General features: G+C 44.7%; 2 protein-coding genes and 1 long non-coding RNA gene across 3 annotated transcripts in view; 2 read left to right on the top strand and 1 right to left on the bottom strand.

The window, feature by feature from the left end:
- Positions 1 to 54: 54 nt before the first annotated feature.
- CCNDBP1 (cyclin D1 binding protein 1) lies at positions 55 to 8,480 on the top strand. Its single transcript, XM_075109225.1, has 11 exons — positions 55 to 204; positions 284 to 343; positions 883 to 962; positions 1,628 to 1,709; positions 2,165 to 2,261; positions 3,441 to 3,514; positions 3,821 to 3,897; positions 4,391 to 4,644; positions 5,055 to 5,115; positions 6,121 to 6,167; positions 6,557 to 8,480. Exons 1-11 carry the CDS (start codon positions 138 to 140, stop codon positions 6,663 to 6,665), a joined length of 1,008 nt encoding a protein of 335 aa, XP_074965326.1. The 5' UTR covers positions 55 to 137; the 3' UTR covers positions 6,666 to 8,480.
- On the bottom strand, positions 7,421 to 17,739 carry LOC142064352 (protein 4.2-like). Its single transcript, XM_075109223.1, has 13 exons — positions 17,515 to 17,739; positions 15,430 to 15,615; positions 14,508 to 14,738; positions 13,780 to 13,898; positions 12,933 to 13,055; positions 12,355 to 12,532; positions 11,834 to 11,972; positions 11,345 to 11,448; positions 10,779 to 11,021; positions 9,633 to 9,953; positions 9,171 to 9,328; positions 8,610 to 8,743; positions 7,421 to 7,684 (listed from the first exon to the last, which is right to left on the bottom strand). The coding sequence occupies exons 1-13, from the start codon at positions 17,522 to 17,524 to the stop codon at positions 7,534 to 7,536; spliced, it is 2,097 nt and encodes a 698-aa protein (XP_074965324.1). The 5' UTR covers positions 17,525 to 17,739; the 3' UTR covers positions 7,421 to 7,533.
- Positions 11,443 to 21,877, top strand: part of LOC142064355 (uncharacterized) — a 138,227-nt gene continuing 127,792 nt past the window's right edge. Inside the window, exon 1 of the long non-coding RNA XR_012663063.1 lies at positions 11,443 to 11,496. This is a non-coding gene — a long non-coding RNA (uncharacterized LOC142064355). The remainder of the gene's footprint in view (positions 11,497 to 21,877) is intronic.

Raw genomic sequence — 21,877 nt, 5'->3', positions numbered from 1 at the left:
CGGGGCGGGGCAGGGAGAGGGCGGGCGCGGCGGTAGAGGCGGGGCCGCCTCCTGTCTGCCGTTAGCGGAAGTGACGTGGGGCGCGCGGATGGGCGGCCGTGACGGAGCGGGAGGCGCCGGCGTCAGGTCCCGCCGCCATGGAGGGGCGGGAGCCGCTGCGGGACCTGCGCGGCGCGCTGCGAGCGGTGCTGGCACGGGTCCGAGGTGGGCGCCGGGGCCGGGCGGGGGCCGCGCCGCGCCGCGCCGGCTCTCCGCTGGCTGAGGCCTCTCTCTGCCGTTACAGAGGGCGAACCGGGCGAGGGCCGCGAGCCGTTCGAGCTGCCGCGCTTCTGGGACGCGCTAGGTACGGGGCGGGGGGAGCGGGCGGGCTCTGAGGGGGCCGGGCCGGGTCTGGACGCCTGGGGCCGGGGCCTGGGCGGGAGCCGGTGCCCGGCTGGGCTCTGACGAGCGAGCGAGACCCCCGGCAGGTCTCCGGCTTTTGCCCTTCCCCTCCACCTGCTCCACCCCTGGCGGAGCAGCGGCCGGTGCCGAACTGTTGTCGCAACTAGATTTTTAAAGCCTTTAGTCTCTGCTAAAGCCCCGCAGCACGTCCTGGTGAAGGTGGCACGGACCGGGAAGCAAAATGTGGTTGTGAATGTCGTTACTAGCTAAGTAGAAAAACTGGGAAAAAAGCGGGCTTAGGACACATGCAACATGCATGGCACAAATACACCATGGAATTTTTCTTTTTCTGTATCGAGGTTTAGTTTATGTCTTGGAAGGAAGGAGTGGTAGTCAATCAGTATAGCAAAGCAGCATCAGAGGTGTTGCCCATCTAGCTGCTCTGTTTACCTTCTACCCAAGTTGCTTTCTATAGTTTTGCTCCCATTGAATCCTTTCTAGATCAGACATTCAAAGTAACGTCACAGGAAGCTACAAAGCTGAGTCTGGCATTCTCAAGGCCTCCACTAATTTCTGCAGAGGTGAGTGAAAGCCCCCACAGACTGTGAAATTGCAGTGTGTGTGACAAGTTTCAAGTATCTTTTCATTCACTTGAATAAAACAAAGTAATTCGGTTCAGTGCAAGCAAGGGATGTCAGTATGGGCTGTGCATTATAGAGTGTATTAATCCAATTCAAGAATTGTCTGGAGAGCTAATTTCTCTAAGTTAGGGAGACATAACCAAATAGAGGTATTCTTACAGTCTTGTCTTTAACACCTACAGCCGGTTACTGATTGAGACAGGATATTGGACAATACAGACCTTACATCTAACAAAGAATGCACAATATTTAATATTGCTGCTGTTAATTGACAGATTGTTGATTTTTTATCACACCTGTGTTTGGAGGAGAAAAAAAAAAGATCTCCAGTTTAAAATAATGATCTAAGCTACTTCATCCTTTCTGATGCATGAACACCACACCAGTACATGTTTTGCTACCAAATCATGGGGCGGCTTATGATGCATACAGCTTGATTACTGTATCTTCTTGTTGTGCTGTATTTGTTTCTCAAGCAAGACGACTGTTACTACACTTCCCTTTTTTCAAAACAACCTGAATATAAGTGATTGCTTGGGAGACTTTCTAAATGCAGTGCAGCATTGCACTGCTCACAGTTAATCCTTTTGCCTGTCCATTTGCAGGATTGCCAGAAGCTGAGTGAAGATGTCCAGAATGCTATTCTTGCAGTTGCTACAGTGTACTACTGGCTCCCCAAGGGCCAAGGTGAGATAGTGACAGCAGGCCAGTCACCACTATATGGGGTGGTGGTTCTTTCACCACTATATAAAGAAACCAAATATTTCAGAGTCTAGTGAGATCTGGCATCTGCAGGAAAGCAAGTTATCATGAGCAGGCAGTCCCATTATCAGCTGTTCTGTAGACCTGCAACATGTTTATGAGTGAAACACTTGTCTGTCTACTCCTGCAGATTTCTATCTGTGAAAGAGTGATAATGTAGGAAGTTGTATGGTTGATTGAGCATTCATATTTATAAAGTGTTGAAGTCCTTGTCCAAAGTCCTTTTGGAACTGGGAAACATGTTGCTTCCTTCAAAATACCTGTAACTTCTTATATATAGCGTATCGATACAAGCAGAGCCGTCTATGTGTTCATCTTCGGCAGTTGTTTTCTGTCAGTGCTGACTTTATGACAACTTTCTTGCTCTTAATCTCAACCAGGTACTACTCTTCGGAAGATGGTACGAGATGCTACCACTGAAGTAGTGGAAGGAATGATCCAACTCACAGAAACAATTCTCAGTGCTCCATTGGAGAGGTAGTAATTTTCTAGAAAAAAAAAGGAAGAAAAAGTTACAAGTAGACTTGTTAGGAAGCAGCAAGTGCAGACTGCTTCCTAAGGGAAGGCAGAAGCAGACTGTTGTTATGAGGCAGGAAGAAGCAGTGGCCACATCAGCAAAGGCTCTGTCCCCCAGTATCTGAGTTAGCAGAGCAGTGCTGGTGGGGGTAGTGAGGTTCAGCTGAGAGTCCAGATCATCAGATAAGCCCATTGCAATGAGGTCAAGCTGGAAAGTTAGGCCAGCAAGTCAGGGTGAGGTCCAGAGAGAGTAACCAGCATCAGACACCATCCAGTGTTTGCCCAGCACCTCCATTACAATGAGCTGGGTCTGAGGTCAAGGCAGGAACATGAAATCTGTGCGTCAGGATCCAGGTCAGAATCAAGGGGGTACGAGACTGGGTGCAGACAGTTTGTGCAGCCCTAGCACAAACAGGGCCCAGTGAAAGAACATCAAGGTAAAACCATCTCCTAGGGTAAAGAAGGGCTGGCCCTCATTTCTAGCTTTCTTCACAATACCTCCTGTCATCAAAGGAGCTGATCTTGTACTTAGCCAGCTAAACTTCAACTGAGCCAACTAAAGTAGGAGGGTGGAATACACTGAAGGCCCTGACAGTACCCTTTTGCCCTAGTGACCGAGTTGGGTACATTTGCCTACATGGAGAATAGATTTTCATCCTGTCTGTGGCAAGGAGAGATGCTGGGAGCAGGATTCCCATGAAGGTGCTGGATAGCGTTTGCATTGTTTGGCACTTTTTGCCCTTGGAGTGAACTGTCATATGCAAAGATTATGCGACTTCATAAAGCTAGTTATTGGACCACTATGGACCGCTTTCTCTCCTTATGGATTATGCAGAGGTCAGGAATCTCTGACACAGACTTCTGATTTGCATAGATTCTGAAAGATAAACAATAGGCCTAAGCACCTTGAGAGGCCTTTGTAAGAGGCTCCTGCTTCTTGTTCCAACAGATAATTAAACTTAGTAGGAGCCAGCACTTCTTGCTTTACACAGACATGAGGTACTACTGACAAGCTTGTTGGTGACATCTTTCCAGCAGAGCTTCTACTAGTGTGCATCATCTTTGGTGCAGAAAATAAAAACATAGTCTAGCAGAGTGGTGTTACTGAGTCTAACTTTGGGAGGCTTTGTTTTGTTTCAGCTTGTCTCAGGAACAGCTTATATCAACTGGTGGTGTGTGGGAGGCATGCGAGCAAGTGTCCAACCTGCCACGAGGTGAGTATTGTATGTGCAGAACAACAAAACTGGGACACGCTGTCTTGGAATATCAATAGCCCTTGCAAGGGGCATTCTAGCTAGTGCAATGAAGGCTCACTCATTCTGCAAAACCTGACTGTGTTTGAAATTTATAAGCTTGGAAGTCAGGCCAGATTCTTTGCATGGCAACCATGCAGATCTGAGCCTTGCAAAAAGTTTGATCCTATAATCTCAAGATCTAATGATTGCAAACCTACATGAACATTGTTGCAAGCTGATTTGAATCAGTGCAGTTACTCATTTTTCATCCTTTTACTTTTGCAGATAACCAGGCAGCGGTTGCATCAGCTCTGGCTGCATGTCTCGGTGTGGTCAAGGATGCTCTGGAGGAGATGGAACGTGTAAGGAAGCCCCTAAGCCGTTGAGGAACCTGCAGTGATGGACTGCAGCAATGGTTCAGTGATGGAGCGCAGGGATTGTTTTATATACAGGCTTTGATTTAAATTTGTTCTGATATGAGCTAGCTTATTGTGTTTTGCCTGGATTTTTAATGAGTTTTTAAGCTCAAGCCTGGTTTGCTTTATAGGTTTCCATAAGACATCTCCGAAATAGCGGGGGAGAGGAGCAAGGTGGCAGTGGGGCAGTTTATGTTGATGTTAAGAATGGCACTGTTTGCCAGGTTCTTGCTGTTTGCTCTGTTGACTTGGAATGGGGGATTCGTTTTTCTTAATCCAGTCCTGCTAGGGTTAACAGAATCTGGCAACTGAGGTGCTGGTTGGAAAGAGATTCCTCCATAAATTATTTTATGATTTCTAGATTATGTTTTCCCTTGCCTCCTGGGTGTTGCTGGAATTGATGTTAGGCTCTGGGTTTTCCATGCATCTGTGTTCTCAGGCTCTGGTAGAAGGACAAGACCCCTACAGTGACATCATGGAAGATGAAGAACTGGGCTTTCGGGGCAACAGAGATACATATTGGTCAGAGGCTGACCGGAAGCTGCTTAGCTCCTGCATGGGATTAATGAAGGCTTCTAAAGCTTGCCTGAAGAAGGTCTTGGGTGTAGTGAAGGCTTATGGCAAAGCTGATTCTCCAGAGCAGATCGCTCAGCTGGATGATCTTGCAGACATTGCTAATGAGATCAGTCCAAGGTAAGCAGGTCTCTCCCCATGCCACTTTTTGCTCCAGAGCAGTCTGTCTGTCTTGAGGGCTAGCGAATGGAGTAGGAAAACCTTTATGATGCTGAAGCTGTGAGCAGGTGCTGGAAGCAAGTGTGGTGGGGAAGACTGTTATTGCATAGGCTGTTGAGAATTGTGCAGGTTAGGAGAGGAACATGTGTTGCAGCTTGGAGTGGAGCTGAGGCCATGTCTCACTCTAAGGTGAGAGTTACAGATGTCTGAGAAGCCAGTGAGAAGCATCCCATGGGTATGACTGACGTTGTCTCCTTGTCATGTGCTGCTGTTCCTGACTTAACATTCAGGATGAGTGTAGGCTTTGACCAGGATCCATGAGTTATGCTGTCAGGACTTTTCTTCCATTGCTCCCCTCTCTTTTATTCTAGTGTTGATGAGCTGGCACTGAGCATGTATCCGCCTATGAACCAGCTGGCTGTGCGACTCAATGTAAGTATCTGCAGCCTGCATGCAGGTCTACACTCTTGTATGTAGAGGGAAGAAATCGCATTGGAGGGATTATGGAACTGTTAGGGAGAGGTGGGTGTTAGTGACTGTCTCGGTAAAGAGTTCTTAGGAATGAAGAGTTGCCTTTGATTCTTAGCTTAGCTTCCTTCGAGTGAAAATGCATTCCTCATCTTTACCTCTTCAGGGAAGAGCAGGGCCATTTAAGCTTTGGCTCTGAACTATAATCTATAGAGACATCCAATGACAGCACCTAAGGAAAGTGAGGTCTGAGGCTGCCGATGTACTGTGTGTCTGCTTTTGTTTCTTGGGTAATGTCAACTTGCTCAAATAAAGTTATCTAAATTAAAAGTACAAATTAAAAATTCTCACAGTGAGCGTTGTTAAGCACTGGAACAACGTGCTCAGAGAAGCAGTAGAATCTCCATCTTTGACAGTATTGAAAACTTGGCTGGGCAAGGCTCTGAGCAACCTGACTGAACTTTGAGGTAAGCCTTGCTTTGAGCAGGAGGTTGTACCAGATGATTTCCAGGGGTCCCTTGCATCATAAATTAAGTACATGTCTTCTCATATCTGAGAGTTTTTATTCTTAATTCTCGTTTCACGCCTTTGTCTAGTGGCTTGATTTTTTGCGATAAAAAAGAAAGTATTGCCTAATATCAAATTGCATTACAGTCAGTTACTTGTAACTTCATGCCTTAATATCAGTTAACAATTTCTAAGAGGCTTATCTTTTTAAAGAAAAAAGCATTTTAACGTATGCTTTAAAAAACAGCGTGGTTTTATTTTCACTTGTCCCAGCCAGCATTAGGTGGAGAGACACTCCCAGCATGGCAGTGATAGATAGCTTCCTTCTGCATCAGGATCTGTGGCAGTTCTACTCCTTCTTGGTTGTGTCGGGCATTCCTGCACGTCCTTTTTTTTCCAGTACTGCTCAGCCTCTTTTTTCCCATGTTTGGCTCACCCTATTTCCCTTTTGTTTCCTTCTAGGCTGCTAAGTTGGCCTCGGTATTAAAGAAAGTCTTAGAGATTACAAAGTGAGTATGAGTTACAGTTTTATAAGCATGTGTTTCCTGCTATGAAGGTTGATATCTTTCTGCCTCTTGTCAAAGATGACTAATTTTTAGACAGTAAATGCTGGCATTTTTTTAATAATTATGATGTTATCCAGTCACGAAGGGATGGGAGTAAGAAAAGGAGGATAGGGATGAAAGTGGTTCTCACTGAAGACACACACATATGTGTTAAGGTTTGGGACTAGAGACATGCATATGGGTTCTTCCTTGCTCAAAGCACTCTGGGGCTATAGCAGTCCTATTTTAATGCTGTGGTAATTCAGCACTTCACAATACCCACGTGCTGTCTAGATGCATAGGAATAAGGCACCCAGGAGGCTTTCCTAATAAATTTTCCTCCACTTTTGCAGGACGAGCCATGTATGTCCACCATCAGAGGAAGGCTGGGTGCAGTTTCTAACTGGTGCAGTAGATCACAACATGAATAAAATCAAGAACTTCACACAGGGTCAACTTTAGCTCTTCTATGTCTACATGTGTTGCTGTCACTGGCTCTGGCATATGCTTTTCCAGTGAATCTTGCTGTTTTCTAGCTACTGGGAGAATTATGAGAACAATGATTTTAGGAGAACTTTACTGCCACTTGGTAAAACTTACCCAGGAAGTTGCTCTTTGCCATTGCAGGAAGTGTCATTTTGCTTGGATTCCTGGGATGGTGCCATGCTGCATCTTAATGCTGTGAATGTGCCCCATTTGTCAGACATTACAGCTACCATGGGGTTCAAAGAACAATAAAATATTGCTAGATTTGCATGAGTGGCTTTATCTGTTTTCAGGTGGCAGAGCACATATACAGAAGGAAAGAGTCTTGCTGCTTTTGCAAGCAGCCTGATGAATCATGAAAAAATATGGAGCACTGCTGCTGTTTCCTGTCTAACCTTAGAGAAGAGTGAACTATCTTTCTCTTTTCTGTTTCCTCAGAAAGCAGTAGTAAATATTTACTACTTTACCAATGTCAAGGATCTGTAGGGAGATAAGGGTGTATGACTGGAGAAGTGCTGCATCTATCATCACTTTAAAGTTCCAGGATATCTTTCTTTGCCACAGGTAGGGAAAAATGACGAAGTGGTGGGTTCAGCTCATATGCATGGTGACAAATGCAACATTTGCTTTAGTATTTAGCCTATCTTTGTCACAGTAAGGTTCAATTTATAAAACTGGAGGGTGGGCATAGTGGCAGATGGGAGAGACTTGTACAAATAATCAGTCAGACATGGTTTTAAATATAACTTTAATTAAACTGTTAACATCTATGCTTGCCTAAGATCAGGGCACAGATCATGACCACTCTGTAAAGAGGACAGCAGGACCTGTTCTAAATTGGGCATCAGGCAGCTGCAATGTTGATAGTTTTGTAGCTCTTCAGGTTCTGGAGTTGAAGGCAGGTAAGACGTGCAGTGAGTCTTCTGGGTCCTGCTTGCGTGGGGGTCAAAGGGATTTGCAGCTCTTGAATGCTTTTAGGTTGCACAGAGCCCAACCTGAAAGGCAAGAGGGATTATACAGGAAGTGCACCTCTTTGTATTTCTAGTTACTGGGGCACAGGAGATGCATTTGCTAGACAGCAGTGTGGTGCCAAAAAAAGGAAGGGGAGAAAAAAAAGAAATAGAAGGCTAGCAGTTATTTAAACTACCACAATGGAATTGTGATCTGACAGTAATCTGGGAGGGAGACATGACAGGAGGGTTGAACTCTCCATGGAGGCATCTAAGGTTGCTTTGTCCTAATGCAGCTTCTTGAGAGAAATGTGAGGGTTTTTTCATGTGAAGGAGAGCGTGCCTTTTTGGATGACTCTTGGTTAAGTCAGGTTTGCCTGGCTCTTCAGTAGAGAAGGGGCAGATGCTGTTAAATTGTACCCAGGGACTGTCTTCATTGCTGACAGTGGGTAACGGGTGGAAAGATATGTCACAGACAATGTAGTTCTACTCCACTTACAGATGTTCAAGTGGCTAGCTCAAAAGCAATTGATTTCTTAACAGCAAATAATTTCAAAATTCCATAGCTCATTTCAGTGACCTGTAACTGTTGTCTTATTTAATGTGTATTTTTGCCTAAGCCTAGTGGTACTTCTCCTGTTACCCTTTTTGTTAGCAGGGGCCTCTGCTTCTGCTGTCTAGGCCTTTGGGGTTGAAGCTTTCACAAATGTCATACTGGCTTCAACTTATGTATTATACCTTTGTTGAAAGTTCTATTATCTGGCTTTTCTCCTATTCAGTGTGAAAATCTTCTGTATTATCTGTAAATAAATGACTGGATGCCTGAGGCTTTCATGCTGTAGCAGTCTCTTCCTGCCACATTGTTGTCCACTTATTTTTCAGTACAGCCTTTTCTGTGTAAGGGTTTGTCTAGCTCGCATTGTGTCTCTTTTTCCATTTACCATTCTTAGATCAATCGGTTTGCACTTACCTGAACTTCCTTTGTCTGTAAATGAGCCCTCGCCCTGCAACCACTATTACACACTTCTCCAAGGGTTCGGTGAGAGGGTTCAAGATGCTGATCTTTGCTGTGCTTGGCTGATATTGTACCATTTTTTCTGGAAACTGTAGAAAGAAGGAAAAGAGCTGAAACTAGAAAGAGATTCTTTTATGATTAAAAGGAGATAAATGATTTTTTGGTGCCAGAGGTCTCAGCCTGAGCTGCCAGTTGCCAGAAGAGGCAAAGTCCAGCTTACTTCCTTCTCAGCTACAGTCTTTACCTGTAATTTCCTACTGCAGGCTCTGATTTCCAGTCTGGTGAGTGAGTTAGAAGTCATGGGGATTTCCTTGTGCTCACGCATAGACAAGGTAGAAGTGGGAGTACTGTATACAACAGTGTGGCACAACTCACCCTTCCCAAACTGATGTCTCAGTGCTTTGAAAGAAAACAGCGTGAGGGGAGCCACTCAACCCAGCAGAATTTTTTTGCTGCTTATGATTATGAAAGCTGTTTTCTCACTACTGCAATAACAGAATAATAGACTGATCTAACCTCAATAGTGAGAGGGGGGTCTTGAATGCTGATCTCCTCCTGTGCAAAGTACACGTAGGAGTCTTCGTGTCTCAGAATGGCAGTCAGCCTAAGCAGATTGTTCTCTCCCAACTCCTTCCTGTACTGTGAGTAAGGCACAGAGACCTGCCAGTTGTTAGCTGGAATAGAGTGATGAAATAAAGATGACAATGCAGATGATAAGTACAGTCTCGTCTTAGCCTGCATGGCACCTAGGAGTATGTAGCGCCCAACATTGTACTAAAAGCTGCATTTAAAAGCTTAAGTGATCCAAACTGGATTTGCAGATTCAAAATCACTAGGGTGATGTTGCCAAAGTGTGTTATTTCAGTCACCTACAATCAACTATTCAGCCAACTGTTTGCAAACATGGCTAAGTCATTTTTTGCTGAAGTGAGAGAACTAGATATACTTTTCTAGCCAGGCACCCAGTAGAGTCCTTACCTTCATTGCTTTTGAGGATAAAATGAAACTCTTCCTTCCAAAGTTGGGTAATGGGCACACCATTATAATGTAGAGACTGGGCCCCAACTACCAGGTGAGTAGCCTTTTCTCCACCACTGTAGTTAAACACTTCAATGGAAAGTGGAACATCTTGTCCCAATAGCAGAGAACTCTTCAACTGGAGGTCGATGAAAGGGTTAACTAGCTCTTCAAGTGCAGTAGGAATGGAGCTAAACTGTGTTTTGCTGCCGCTGATGGTTGTCTCAAGTTTATTTATATTTCTGTAGGCTTTGTCAAGTACTTCTTTCTCCTGAAGAGAACCTGTCGTGAAAAAGGGAGCACATATTTTAGTATTCTTTCCTGTTTACTAGTGTGAACAGTAGGATGGCATTGAATTATCCTGGCAGTACTGTAGATAACTGTCTCTAAGAGCAGAGAGATATCCTGTTGTGCTTCTGTTTGGAGCAGTTTAAGAATTTCAGCTAACAGACCGTTCATTGGATGTACCTGAAAGATTCTGCCTGGGAAGATTTGTCATAGTTTTCAAAGTACCTTGGTGCTAACATATGTCTGAGTAAAAGAGGCAGTTGCCTCTAACTATAGCTGTAGCTAGGGCACAGTACTGTGTTCTCTTGTGATGGACTGCAGCGAAGGAGACAGTATGCCGTAGGCTGAGATAAGTAGGGTTGGGTCAGGGAAGCAGCACTCAATAATAGGTTCCGGAGGGGAAGCTACTTTTTAAGGGAGAGATTTAGACTGTTTCTGGGAGCACAACAGTCATTTTCAGAAAGCTGGAGCCTGAAATATATCTATATGTATTACAGGGGTAATGGGAGGTGAATGTACAGCGTGTACAGGTTACAGAAATCAGGAAAGAAGGTTTTCCAGACAGGCAGGAAAGTGCCGGGTAAAGAAAGGCCTGGCCTTCTAGACAGCTGGTTAATATAATTAAGCAGGATGAAATTTGAGGTATGTGTGTTTTGATTCTGTAGACAGTACGAGTAAGGTGTTTGTGTGCCATTCAGGAAGGGGAAGTAGTGAGAAGTGGATGACCCTAATCCTCTGGTAAGGCTCTGCTCTCTAGTCCTTTACTCTTCACTTGTAACACTGACAGGGAATGTGCTCAGGCACTTGCCTACCCTGTACCTTCAGGATACTTGTAGTTGTGTGTGATATCTTCACAGCGTTCGCTGCCCACACTCTTGGTGCTGATGTTGTTGCCAGTGTACTTTGTGCCACCGAGAGCTGGCTTGAGGGTGTAATCTGCATTTTGTATCCAGACCTGGCATTTGGCGTTCATGGCAGCAAAGAAGTAGCAGACATCGTAATCAACTTCTGTGTCCCCTTCTTTGATGGCTTTAACAGGGGCTGGCCCACAGAAGGATGGACCTGAAGAGAAAATATGACCCAGTTAAGATCCATATGCTTTCCCGACTAGACCCATGCCTAGTTCAGACCTATACTGGGAGTGGTGAAGTATCTGGTTTAGGAGGACATTAGGGACCAGTGCTGTGATAGAGCTCTTAGAACTATACAAACTGCGCAAACCAAACTGATGATGATTTAGTGCTTAAAGTCAACAGGGTAAGTCCCTGTCCTTTTGCATCCTTCCATTGGAAGTTGGAGAAAGGAGCAATACTGAACTGCTTTATTTCCCCCCCTTTCTAGTCTCCCCCACTCCCACCTTCCCAAGCCCGTCTTTGATATCTTACCTTTGCTTTTTTCCTGGCAGGTGGCATCCAGTGCCTGCCACCCACTGTACTTTGGTAGCAAGTCCGATCGAGCCATCCAGCATTCATTCCAAACGTGGAAGGTCCTGCAAGAGGCAGCATCATGTGCTTATACCAAAGGACTGAGCCCTGAGGTACAGTAAAGTTTTAGCCAAACCACAGCCAATTAATGCTCCTTTGAAAGAGCTCAGTGCATGTTGAGGAGAGCAGAGACCAGGGGTTTTGACACAAGTGGATTTTCTCCAGCTGGACTGGGTTATCATTCTTCCTTTGTGGGCCCTAGTTATAGGGCACACTTCAGTTCGGGTTGCGGCGATTTCTCAAGAGCGGGTCATGTAGACAGGATCGCAGCTGAGCTGTCTCCTGTCCACCTCTCTGCAGCTGTTTACCTCTTTCTTTTACCCCCTCTATGACTTCCTAGATCCAGGTATTGTCTCAAATTCTTGCTTGGGTCCTGCCATGTTTTCTTACCAGATACAGGCACTCTTGTCTTGTGTAAGCAGTGTCCCATCTTCGTCATAATACTCATCCACACTCAGGCTGCTCTTAGTGTTGTGAGCCCATGTAAAGCCTGTGACCACCCTGGTAGGAATTCCCAGGCATCTCAGAACTGTGCAGAAGAAAGAGCTGTGGATCAGTTGTGCATCCTGCCCTAAGGGTGCCTCTGCTGATAGATGTAGAGCCTTTTTTGGTGCTAGGCCTATTAGGAGTGGCACCAGGCCTGCTGTGTGGACTTTGCAAGAGGCATTGCTCCCTTGGAAATACACTATTTTAAGTGCGTTCAGTGAATGGTGTGTACTGATACTCTTTTTATCTCAAAGCTAGTGATGCTGAATGTTGCTGAAGAATCTCTGAGGACCTGTCTCTCACCTAAAGATCAAAGGTTATGTTACTTGGATCAGTGTTAATCCAGGTGTTTAGGCATATGCTAGAAGTTCTGCAGACCAAATAAGGCTTTGCTCAACACAAAAGTCTTTGAACCACCACTGTACCTGAACACATGACTGCAGCTAATACCCAGCACTGCCCGTAGCGGACAGGCTTGCATTGCGATGCAACCCACTGCCGGAGGATGGGGCTGCTTCCCAGCCACTTGGAAGGGGGTGTCCCATTATAGTATTGCCCAGTCCCATATTCTGTCAGGATTACTCTAAACTCATCGCAGTTCAGCTGCATGGAAGAAAGAGAGAAAGAAAGAAGGATTAAGGAATTGCCTCTGTCTGGTAGGTATACCTCATCCTGTTTGATGAAGCCACTCCCAAGGCAGATGAAACAGGGATTTTTTGTGCAAAGCATGAAGGTCACGGGTGAGCAGAATAGGTGCAACAGTCCCCCCAGAGATTTATTCAGTAAGAGTACTGTCACTGCTAAGAAACTCCTGCAGCACTACTTTGCTGCAAGAATATCAGGAAGGGCTGGAAATGGTCAGGAGGTGTTGTTTGGAACAGCCCTGGGCAGGCTTCCTTGTTGGTCAGTGGGTTGCCATAAACTGGCATTGAGAAGACGCTAGCTTTCGCTCTGCATTTGGGACTTATCTGCTAGGGTCAGGGCTGCTGTCTGCTCTCCTTACCATGGCAGCAACTGTGCGGCAGATGTAAATAGGGTTCTTGCGCTGGGTGTGATCCTTGTCTCGTTGACGGCATTCACCTACATCCAGCAGTGTGAAGCAGATGTCAACAATATCCTCATCAAACTGAAACAAGAACACATCATTTCAGGATATTTAGCTTCAACATTTGTTCTGCGGAGTCCCTGCAAGAGTTTGTAACTGTGCAGATTATTTCTGCCTTTCTGCTGATAGTCTTATGTAAGTGGGCTGTAGAGGAGAGCTCCAGGCAGAGATTTGGAAGGGGAGCACAACATATTAAAGGCAGACCTACAGCTTTATTGAAGCAAAGTGGGAAATGCATTAGCATGATACTGCATCTCCTGATTGAGGGAAATCGATGCTTTTCTGGAGCACTCTTTAGGTTGGCACAGAGGTACTTTTGCGATCTGGTGGCACTAGAGTGGAATAAAATTCTGTTCTAATCACTGGCTGTGTCAGATGGCTTTGGGCAAATTGGAAGATCTACTTGTCCTCACTTTACTTGTAAAATAGAGACAGTATTACTAAGCTCTGTTAAATGCTTTTATATCTGTTGATGAAATGAAGGCACACAAAACCCAGATATACATCAATGCATTTCTTCATAGAGAACAGCATGAGAAGGTAGCTAAGATGACATATACTGGCTTATGGGACTTCATACACAGGTCCCTGTTCTCCTGTACAGTCTTAGACAAAGACAGTGAGTGCAGAGAGCAAGTTCTTTCATCAAAGCCACAGTATGGAAATGGGTAGCATACAGCAGATATGCACGCTTCCTCTGCTGGTGGCTGCAAGAGAGCACAGACATGTTGGACCTCTTGCTTACCTGACTGAAGTCCCAGGGTTGTGCTAGGACTGCATTTTCAGTCCCCCAGTAGATGACACCCTCTGGGTTTAAAATGTACTCCTGCCGCTGTGCCTCATTAGCCAAGAACACCTCATCATCTAGATTAGAGGGAAAAAAGCATCAGGAAGAAAGCATTCCTGGTCTCAGATGCACTTGCATCTCTCTTTACATCAGTAGACTCCACTGCACCGCAGGGACTTCGGCAGGCCCTGGCATTCTGCCCTGGAAAAATACCACAGATTCTGAATCAGACAGGAAAGAAGAATTTCATTGTCATCTCTGTCTCCTTGTTCAGAAAGTTCCTCCAGACCTAGACTGTTGCACTAGCTAGCTCTTTTACTGTCCTGGTTGTTGACTTCTCTATCCCGAAGAAAGATTCAGTGGCCTTAATTAGACTAATTATAATCTTGACTCATCTTAAAATCTTTATTATAGGAAATACTTTATCAAACATTTTTCCCTTAGCAGGAGGACAGGGCTGTGGCAGTGGAGTACTCCAGGAACGGGATGGAAATCCTGAGGCAGGCAGCTTTCGCCTTTGATTAGCCCCTACCTCCTTCCTAAGGCACTGTGAGGAGCAGGGCAGGAGTGGCGGGGAGCACTAGGTGAGTCAACCTCAACCTCCACAGAGGCAGAGTGCCAGAGCTGAAAAGCTGGCTTTGTGAAGAGACTGATCCTGGCCTGCCTTTCTGTTTCTGACCACGTACCTTGGCACCAGGGATTAAAGAGAAGGGTGAAGTTGCCCAGGAAACAGTTAGACTTGGAGGCATGTAAAAGCAGAGTGTACTGGCCAATGGGAGCATTGGCAGGTGTGTTCACAGAGATGGTCCAGAAGTACGGGTCCTGTTCTTCCAGTGCTGCGCTCCACTGCTTCTGGTCTCCCAGGCTGGAGATGGGAAATTCAGTCTGGGTTCCATCTGCTTTGGAAGGATGTGATCCTGCAGCCAAAGAGATCTGGTTGTGTCTATTCTAGACATGCATCCTCACCCCATGCAGACTGCAGGGACCTTATCTATATGTGGAGCCATAGCTCTCCTTTCTTGTGAGAGAGTCTTAACCCTCTAGCAGCTTAATGCCTAGTGAATATTCCTAAGGTTAGTACTGCACTCAGGCCTCCATGTTTGAAGGTGGGGTGTGTATTTCATAGACTTGTAGAAACCAGGAACAGCCAGAATGGTGCAGACCTGCTGCTTCTTGGATTCGGTGTCTTGTAATGAAAGTCACAGCCAAATGCTCAGATTATGGTAAAACAAGCTGGAGCTGAATCCTGCTGCTTTTCTCAGGGGTCTTACTAGAAAACACTCTGTAACAGAAAAACATCTGTAACAGGCTAGCTAAGTTTGAACATTTCTAAACCAAAAGCCAGGAGAGAGGAGAGATCCCATGAGTACTTTCAAATCGTAGAGTAGCGAACCTGCACTGGTTATTGTGCTGCAGTGTCTCTTCTGGGAAGAGATCGAGTTTTGACTCTGCAGTCCCAGCAGCAGGAGACTCTACTCTGCCTTAGATAAACAGTTCAATGGCCTCACTTCTAAATGTGGGCACCTCTGACTAGCTCTGAAGATGGCTTTTGCCACCAGCTCTGTTATTCAGGTGGGTGGAGGACCAGAGCTCTGGTGATTATGTTACCTGTCTGTACTATGAGGAAGGTCTTCTTCAGCTGCTGCAGGTAGCTGTGTATCGGAGCTGAGAAGCTCAGAGTGATAGTGAATGGCTGCCCCCGCCTCACCACAAGCCTTTCAGTGGTGATTTCTTCTGTGTGGTGGTTATTGTTGTTCATTGTGATATTGAAATCACATTTTTTGATGCTCAGACCTGGAGTGTGAGAAGATACAGAATGAGTTTGGGGCTGTGAGCTGCCTGCAGTCTGGCCCTGGGCCACATCCTGAGACACACAAAGAGCTGATCATGTTTCTCCACTCAGACAGTGTCCCACTGTCTTTGAGACTTTCTGCTCAGTAACTGTAAGGGCCGTCACTCTGAGCTTTGTTGTTCTTGCGTCAAGTGGCTAATGAGCTGCCTTTGCTTGTACTGGTAGCATCATTAAGTGAACCAAATCATTATGCAAAAGCTCATTTCTGCCCAGGAAAGGACACGGAACAGACCTGAGCATTCAAATGATACAGCTATTATGGTTAGCACTGAGCATGCACTGCGACTACATTTGAATTCTTACTCTGTACTCAAGTGCACTGAAGGCACTCGAAGCAGCATCTTTCCATGTGGATACACGGTTGAAATTATACACAGGAGACAAGCTACTACACCCCACTTGCAATGTGGGTGCAAGCTCTTCCAGCAGTTACTGCACTATGTATGTCTGATATGCACCAAAGACGAGCAACGGGTGCGAACTTCACTGCTGGTTTGAATGCAGTCTGGCTGTATAGTCCTGGGACTATGCTGGATCACGGCAAATCAAACACCAGTTGTGCCTTCTTTGCACCACAAGGTTGGCAATCTCACACCCAGAGCTGCAGGAGACAGGAGGAGGAGTTCTTCTATCTCCTGCACGTGCATTATAGACATCATACATGCTTCTGTCCAACACCAGAAGAGAGAAAAAATTTGCCACAATTTCAAGCACCAAATTTCATGCTCAGTGGCTGAAGTGCCACTTGCACTTCTGGTTTTGGTGGTGTTTTAATCCTTTCAGACTTCTTGCTGAGAAGCAGATAACACTCTGTTTTTTCTCAACCTTGGGATCACCCTGACCTTGCTTATCTCTGCAGCTCCCAACTCATCACTAAGATCCTTGAACCTGTGGATTGTAACTGCTGCCCTTATATGACACATCCTGTCACCTATGTCCTGTTGCTGACCCAGGCTCCTCCCTTTGTTCCAGCTAAAAAAAATAAATCCACAGAGCATTCCCCTGCTATCTAAAGCCATTGGTCCTGTGCTAAAGCCATAATTACTTCTCTTTGCAGTTTTCATTGGTCTGCTCTCTCCTTATGTCTAACTTGCCTTGTCCTCTGCATTGATACCTTCTCCCATTGCTGTTGTCCCTTCTGTCTTTGTTGTGGGAGTCCCACTGGATTGTGTGCTTCATTTCTTTTCTCCCATATGAATTTTGCCATGCGTTGTTTTCAGTGAATGATTCTGGTCTGGCTTTCAAATCCTAATATGGCTCTCCTAGTTCATAGCCCTGCACCAGTTTAAGCTTTACAGAGCCACCTCTAACCTCACATATTTTCTTCTCTGTGCTGAAGATGGCTGTTCTGGCTATCTTGTAGACTGGTGAGTCATATGCAGTCTGGCTCTCTATCCTTCATATGACTTTTCATGGATCTTAATGTCACTTTCTGCAAGGTTACTTGGAACCTGGACCCTCTCCCTGCTCAAGTGGCTAAAACACTTAGTCATCCCTCTGCTTCGGTTTTGTACTCTGGCTTACCTCCCCCCACCCCCTCCCCCCATCCCCTATGGTAAGGATACCTCTCTTGCTTTTAATTCCAAATTCTCACGTCTGCCTTAGCTTCTCTCAAACTCCTCTTAGGTATCAGTACCAGCTTTTGTTCGCTGTCCCTTTTTGTGCAGTCCTCTATGCGACTTGAACTCCCTTAGCCTTTAGAGCACTTTCTTGGCTCCTGCCCTGTAAGAAGCTCACTTCTTCAGCAAGCCTCATGAAGGCTGTCTTGGAGCAGGGACAGTCGTTTTTCCTGGCAGACAACTGGCAAATGCTTGGGACTAACCAAAGTGATTTTTGCTTACCTTGACCCATGTCTAGTTCCCTGTACTGTAAAAGTCTTCAGCTTCTGCTCGCTCTGGTGGGCAATGGCTCCTTCCTTCAGCTTTCTTTAAAAATTATCCACTTGCAAAGTTGTTTGCTTGATTTCTTTATTCAGGGTGGGACGTGTTGTTGCCGCCTCTCCGTCAGCTTATCTTGCTGGCCTGCTGTGCAGAAGTTGAGGACTCCTTTATCTCTCAGACCACACTAAAGAGACCCACAGAAAGGGGTGACTTTTCCTACCTACAGATAAGGTTAAATTCCACAGCTGGGTGTGAAGCCTTTAGACAGCCAGTGACAACTTCTTCAGAGCTGTGCACTGGGGAGCCCAGAGTAGGAAATGGACATCTTAACTTGGCTCTAAACAATGCACAGAATGCACTTCAAATGTAAGCGTTGAAGAGCTGCTTTCCAGCACTGACCCTAAGTGACTTAGATCCTAAACCCTTCAAGCAGTAAAAAAAAGTCATTGCGTCCATTGCCCTTTTGCCTAATTAAAAAAAGTGAAACCACTTCAAAATGAGGAAACTTGTTAAAAGCAACAACTAAAAAAGTAGAATTTCTGTAGCATAATGCAAACTATTTAAAAATATCACACTGGAGACTTGGACTAAATGCATTCTTAAAGTTGCCATAATATAAAAGGAAGGTCACTGCATTGATAAATAATTGCTCAAAAGACAGGAAGATAGTCAGCAGAAATAAACAGTGTTCATTGCAGAGTGTGTCACCAGTAGTTTTGCAGAAATCTATGATCTTCCGCCAATTAATGAATTATTTGAGAAACAATAAAAAGACATGAGGTGGCAAAGCTTGCTCAGTTATTCTAAGTAGTAAAGATGAAGGAGGCAGCTTTGGAAAAGTTGTAGAGGAATCTGAAGATATTGAATGACTAGGCCATAAGAGAGCAAGTAGAGATCAGTGTAGGCACAAATACAATAGGAAAAAGGGAACAATATCATATATAAGCAGTGATGCATTCAGAAGTAGTTGTAGACATTGCAGAATGAGATTTGGATTTATACTAGATAGCTGCTGCACAATATGGTCCAGTGAGCTTGGTGTTTTCTTAGTATTGTGATATTAAACTTTACAATGGTTTGCTTTTATGTGTCATTTAGGCTAAATACAAACTCTCTTAGTTTTAGTCATTTGCAGCATGGCCTTAATTGTATAGATTCACAGAATCGCAGAATGGCTGAGGTTGGGTGGGCCTCTGGAGGTCGTCTTGTCCAAACCCCTGCTCAAGCAGGGCCACCTAGAGCTGGTTGCCCAAGAGCACATCCAGACAGCTTTGGAGTATCAACAAGGATGGAGACTCCACAATCTCTCTGGGCAACCTGTGCCAGTGCTCGGTCACTCTCACAGTGAAAAAGTGTTTCCTGGTGTTCAGAGGGAACCTCCTGTGTTTCCATCTGTGCCCATGGCCTCCGGTCCCGTCACTGGGCACCACTGAGAAGAGCCTGGCTCCATCCTTTTTCCACCCTCCCTTCAGGTATTTCTATACATCAACAAATTCCCTCCCCTGCCCCTTCTCTTCTGCAGGCGGAACAGTCCCGGCTCTGTCAGCCTTTCCTCCTGTGTGAGGTGCTACAGTCCTTTCATAATCTTTGTGCTCTCCAGTACGTCCATGTCTCTTGTACTGCTGAGCCCAGCACTGGGTACAGCACTCCAGGCGTGGCCTCACCAGTGCTGAATAAAGGGCAAGGACCACCTCCCTCGACCTGCTGGCAATACTTCACCTGGTGCACCCCAGGGTGTCGTTACCCTTCTTTGCAGCAAGGGCACATTGCTGGCTCATGTAAACTTTGACTGCTTTGACTTTTATTAGGAAGCATGGAGGTCCCCAGATTTGCAGAAATTGGTAAACACTAAATACAAGCACAGTGGGAGATCTGCTAGATAATTCTGTGAGTTTATTGTCAACATACATTTTTCAATGTCAATTATGTGTGATTTTAGTATGCCTCTTGAACTTTTTTATATAAAGAGCTAAACACAGCACATGACTGATTCATGCTCTTTAAGTGTATGCAAATTGCAAGCCAATTGATTGTGCTTAAAGTCTGACTTCCTTTGCATGATCAGTTATTTTAAATGCACCTTTGCAGTGTATGTGTTTATGAACATGTAAATTAGAGTGATTTAGATGCAAGCAGGTGTTTATCCTATCACCAGCGCCTTGTAATGGCTGTGTATACGCATAGTACCATCTCTTGGTCAAACTGGCAACTGCAAGTAATATTTACTACATAGGATGCACTGTGTAAACTGTAAACAGAAAACTGTTATTGTCCCTTTTTATCCTTCATTACACAGAAATGGGCTAAAAAGGCCCATTGAAAAGTTTAACACACAAAAGAGACTTGTGCATGCAGTGCTCAAGTGCTTGTACTAGCATTCCATCTGGTGAGAATTTGTGGTCCTACATTAGATACCTGAGGTTTTCTATCCAACATCTGAGAGAAAGAAACAGGAATTGGCCAGTACAGAAGTCAGAACATTCAGCAGAAGTGCTGAGATTTCCTACTTGTGAATCACATTTCTTTCTGTCTGGAACATGGGTTTCTCATATTTTGGTTTGCTTTCAGTTATCAGTTGTTTCATCTGTTACTTTAAATGCCATTCACATCTGATTCAGGACTTGTGTTTGGTCAAGGCAGACCCCAAAACGTTGTCTGCATTACTGATGGTACTAAAATGGAGCAACCATTTCTGTATATTGCAATTGTAACCACACTGGCAAAAAGCTGAGTTTGGATTGGTTCAGCGATTTTGCTGTCCTCAACCAGCAATTCGCATGTCTCTGTGCACACACTGTGAACTTTTAGACATGTTGATAGGTATTTCTAAAGTGTACATACAAGTATTTGTTTTCCTTATATGTTGGTGGTTAAAAGGTGGTTACACAAACACTTTGGAGTAGTATTTCTTCCCATGCACTCAGCATAACTGTATTTGGAGTGGTGCACAAAGGTTGTCCTCTTCTACTGGTTGTCTAGCTTCAGTACAACACTGTCTGTTGATAGTGATACGTTCTGTGTCAGGAAGTGGGCAAATGGACAATCCTTCAGATGCAATGACATATGGGTCCTTCAACGGTGTTGCCCTAAGATCCTCCAGAAAAGAAGGTCAGACACTGCAGAAAAATAGTAATTTTTTTAGTCTGAACTGCAAATTCAGTAACCCTTTGACTTACTTTGTCTTGCAGATTTGTTTTAAGGGTGGTTCTTTCATTTGCTTTCCACATGGCTGTTACTTAGGTGTTTCTGGCTCCAAAAAGAGAAAGTCTCTTCAACAGGAACAACTTATCTTTGCTGGAGCTCCAGGAACAGCATTCATTATGACATTCTTTTAAAAGACTGTGTTTGGTTTTCCCCTGCAAAATCCACCTCTCCTGTAAGTCCTTCTCACTGACCTCTCCAGTCACAAAGCCAACTCGATACCAGGTTTATTTTTCAGGCTTCCTTTTATTTAAGAAGTTGAAGCATTTGAGTTCAAGCTGTCCTTTATTATAAGATGTATTCCACTGCATTGTGCTGTACAGTTGCTAGCTGTGAACATAATTTGCTCAGGCATTTAACACATGTTAATCATGCTTCTGATATGTACTATTGTTTGTAAAACTACAGTTGTAATAGACCAGCATCCTTCTTACGCTGATTTCAACTTCTGAACTTGAGGTTGCAATATTGTTAACATCAGTGTTAGCACGTTTATCCAGTCTAATTCGGTCTCTGGCAGTACACAACGCCAGATGCCTTAGAAGAATGTGTATGAGCTTCACCCCAGCAAGTGAGGCATTGTCTCATACTAGATGATTTTCAAGACTGAGTATTTCATGATATGCAAGTTTTAATATCACTCTGAGTGTTCTTGTTAATCGTAAATATTCTTTGTAGTTGTCCCTTCCCATCTACTTTTCAGTCTAACATGTCATTAGTGGGACTCATAGAAACACAAGGTGCTGTCATCTCAGTTGAGCTGTCTGTTTATGCCAAGCTCTTGTTCTGCTCTTGATATGGCTGATGTAACACTCTGCATGATGGCTGACTAAAAAATGGCTTTCCTGCTGTGCGTTTACCAGGCTGAATTTCACTGAAATATCGTAATTTATTTTGCCTTGTTTGGGACCATCTGAAGTTCCTCATAGTTTTTTAGTCCTCAGTAATTTAAATGGCTTTATGTCATGAGCAGATTTTGTACCCTTTTTGCACTCACTTATTGCATTGCTGCTTCTGAAAGACTTCATCGAGGTCTAGGCAAGTGTTTTCACTGTTCTGTATCCACTGTGTCCCTGACATGCTTGCAGAAATCTAAAGGAAAAGTGATCTGTAGGATCCTTGA

This window comes from Phalacrocorax aristotelis, chromosome 13, assembly GCF_949628215.1.
Source record: "Phalacrocorax aristotelis chromosome 13, bGulAri2.1, whole genome shotgun sequence".
In the NCBI taxonomy this organism is placed as follows: Eukaryota; Metazoa; Chordata; class Aves; order Suliformes; family Phalacrocoracidae; genus Phalacrocorax; species Phalacrocorax aristotelis.
This window is presented reverse-complemented; position numbering and strand designations above follow the sequence as displayed.

Bases quoted from the DNA above. Each gene is read 5' to 3' on its own strand.
- CCNDBP1 (XM_075109225.1), top strand. From the start codon at position 138: ATGGAGGGGCGGGAGCCGCTGCGGGACCTGCGCGGCGCGCTGCGAGCG. The intron at 205-283 runs GTGGGCGCCGGG...CTGCCGTTACAG, and splicing joins GGTGCTGGCACGGGTCCGAG to AGGGCGAACCGGGCGAGGGC. The intron at 2,262-3,440 runs GTAGTAATTTTC...GTTTTGTTTCAG, and splicing joins CTCAGTGCTCCATTGGAGAG to CTTGTCTCAGGAACAGCTTA.
- LOC142064352 (XM_075109223.1), bottom strand. The intron at 11,022-11,344 runs GTAAGATATCAA...TTTTCTCTTCAG, and splicing joins CTGCCAGGAAAAAAGCAAAG to GTCCATCCTTCTGTGGGCCA. The intron at 8,744-9,170 runs GTTAGATCAGTC...TTCTTTCTACAG, and splicing joins ACCCCCCTCTCACTATTGAG to TTTCCAGAAAAAATGGTACA.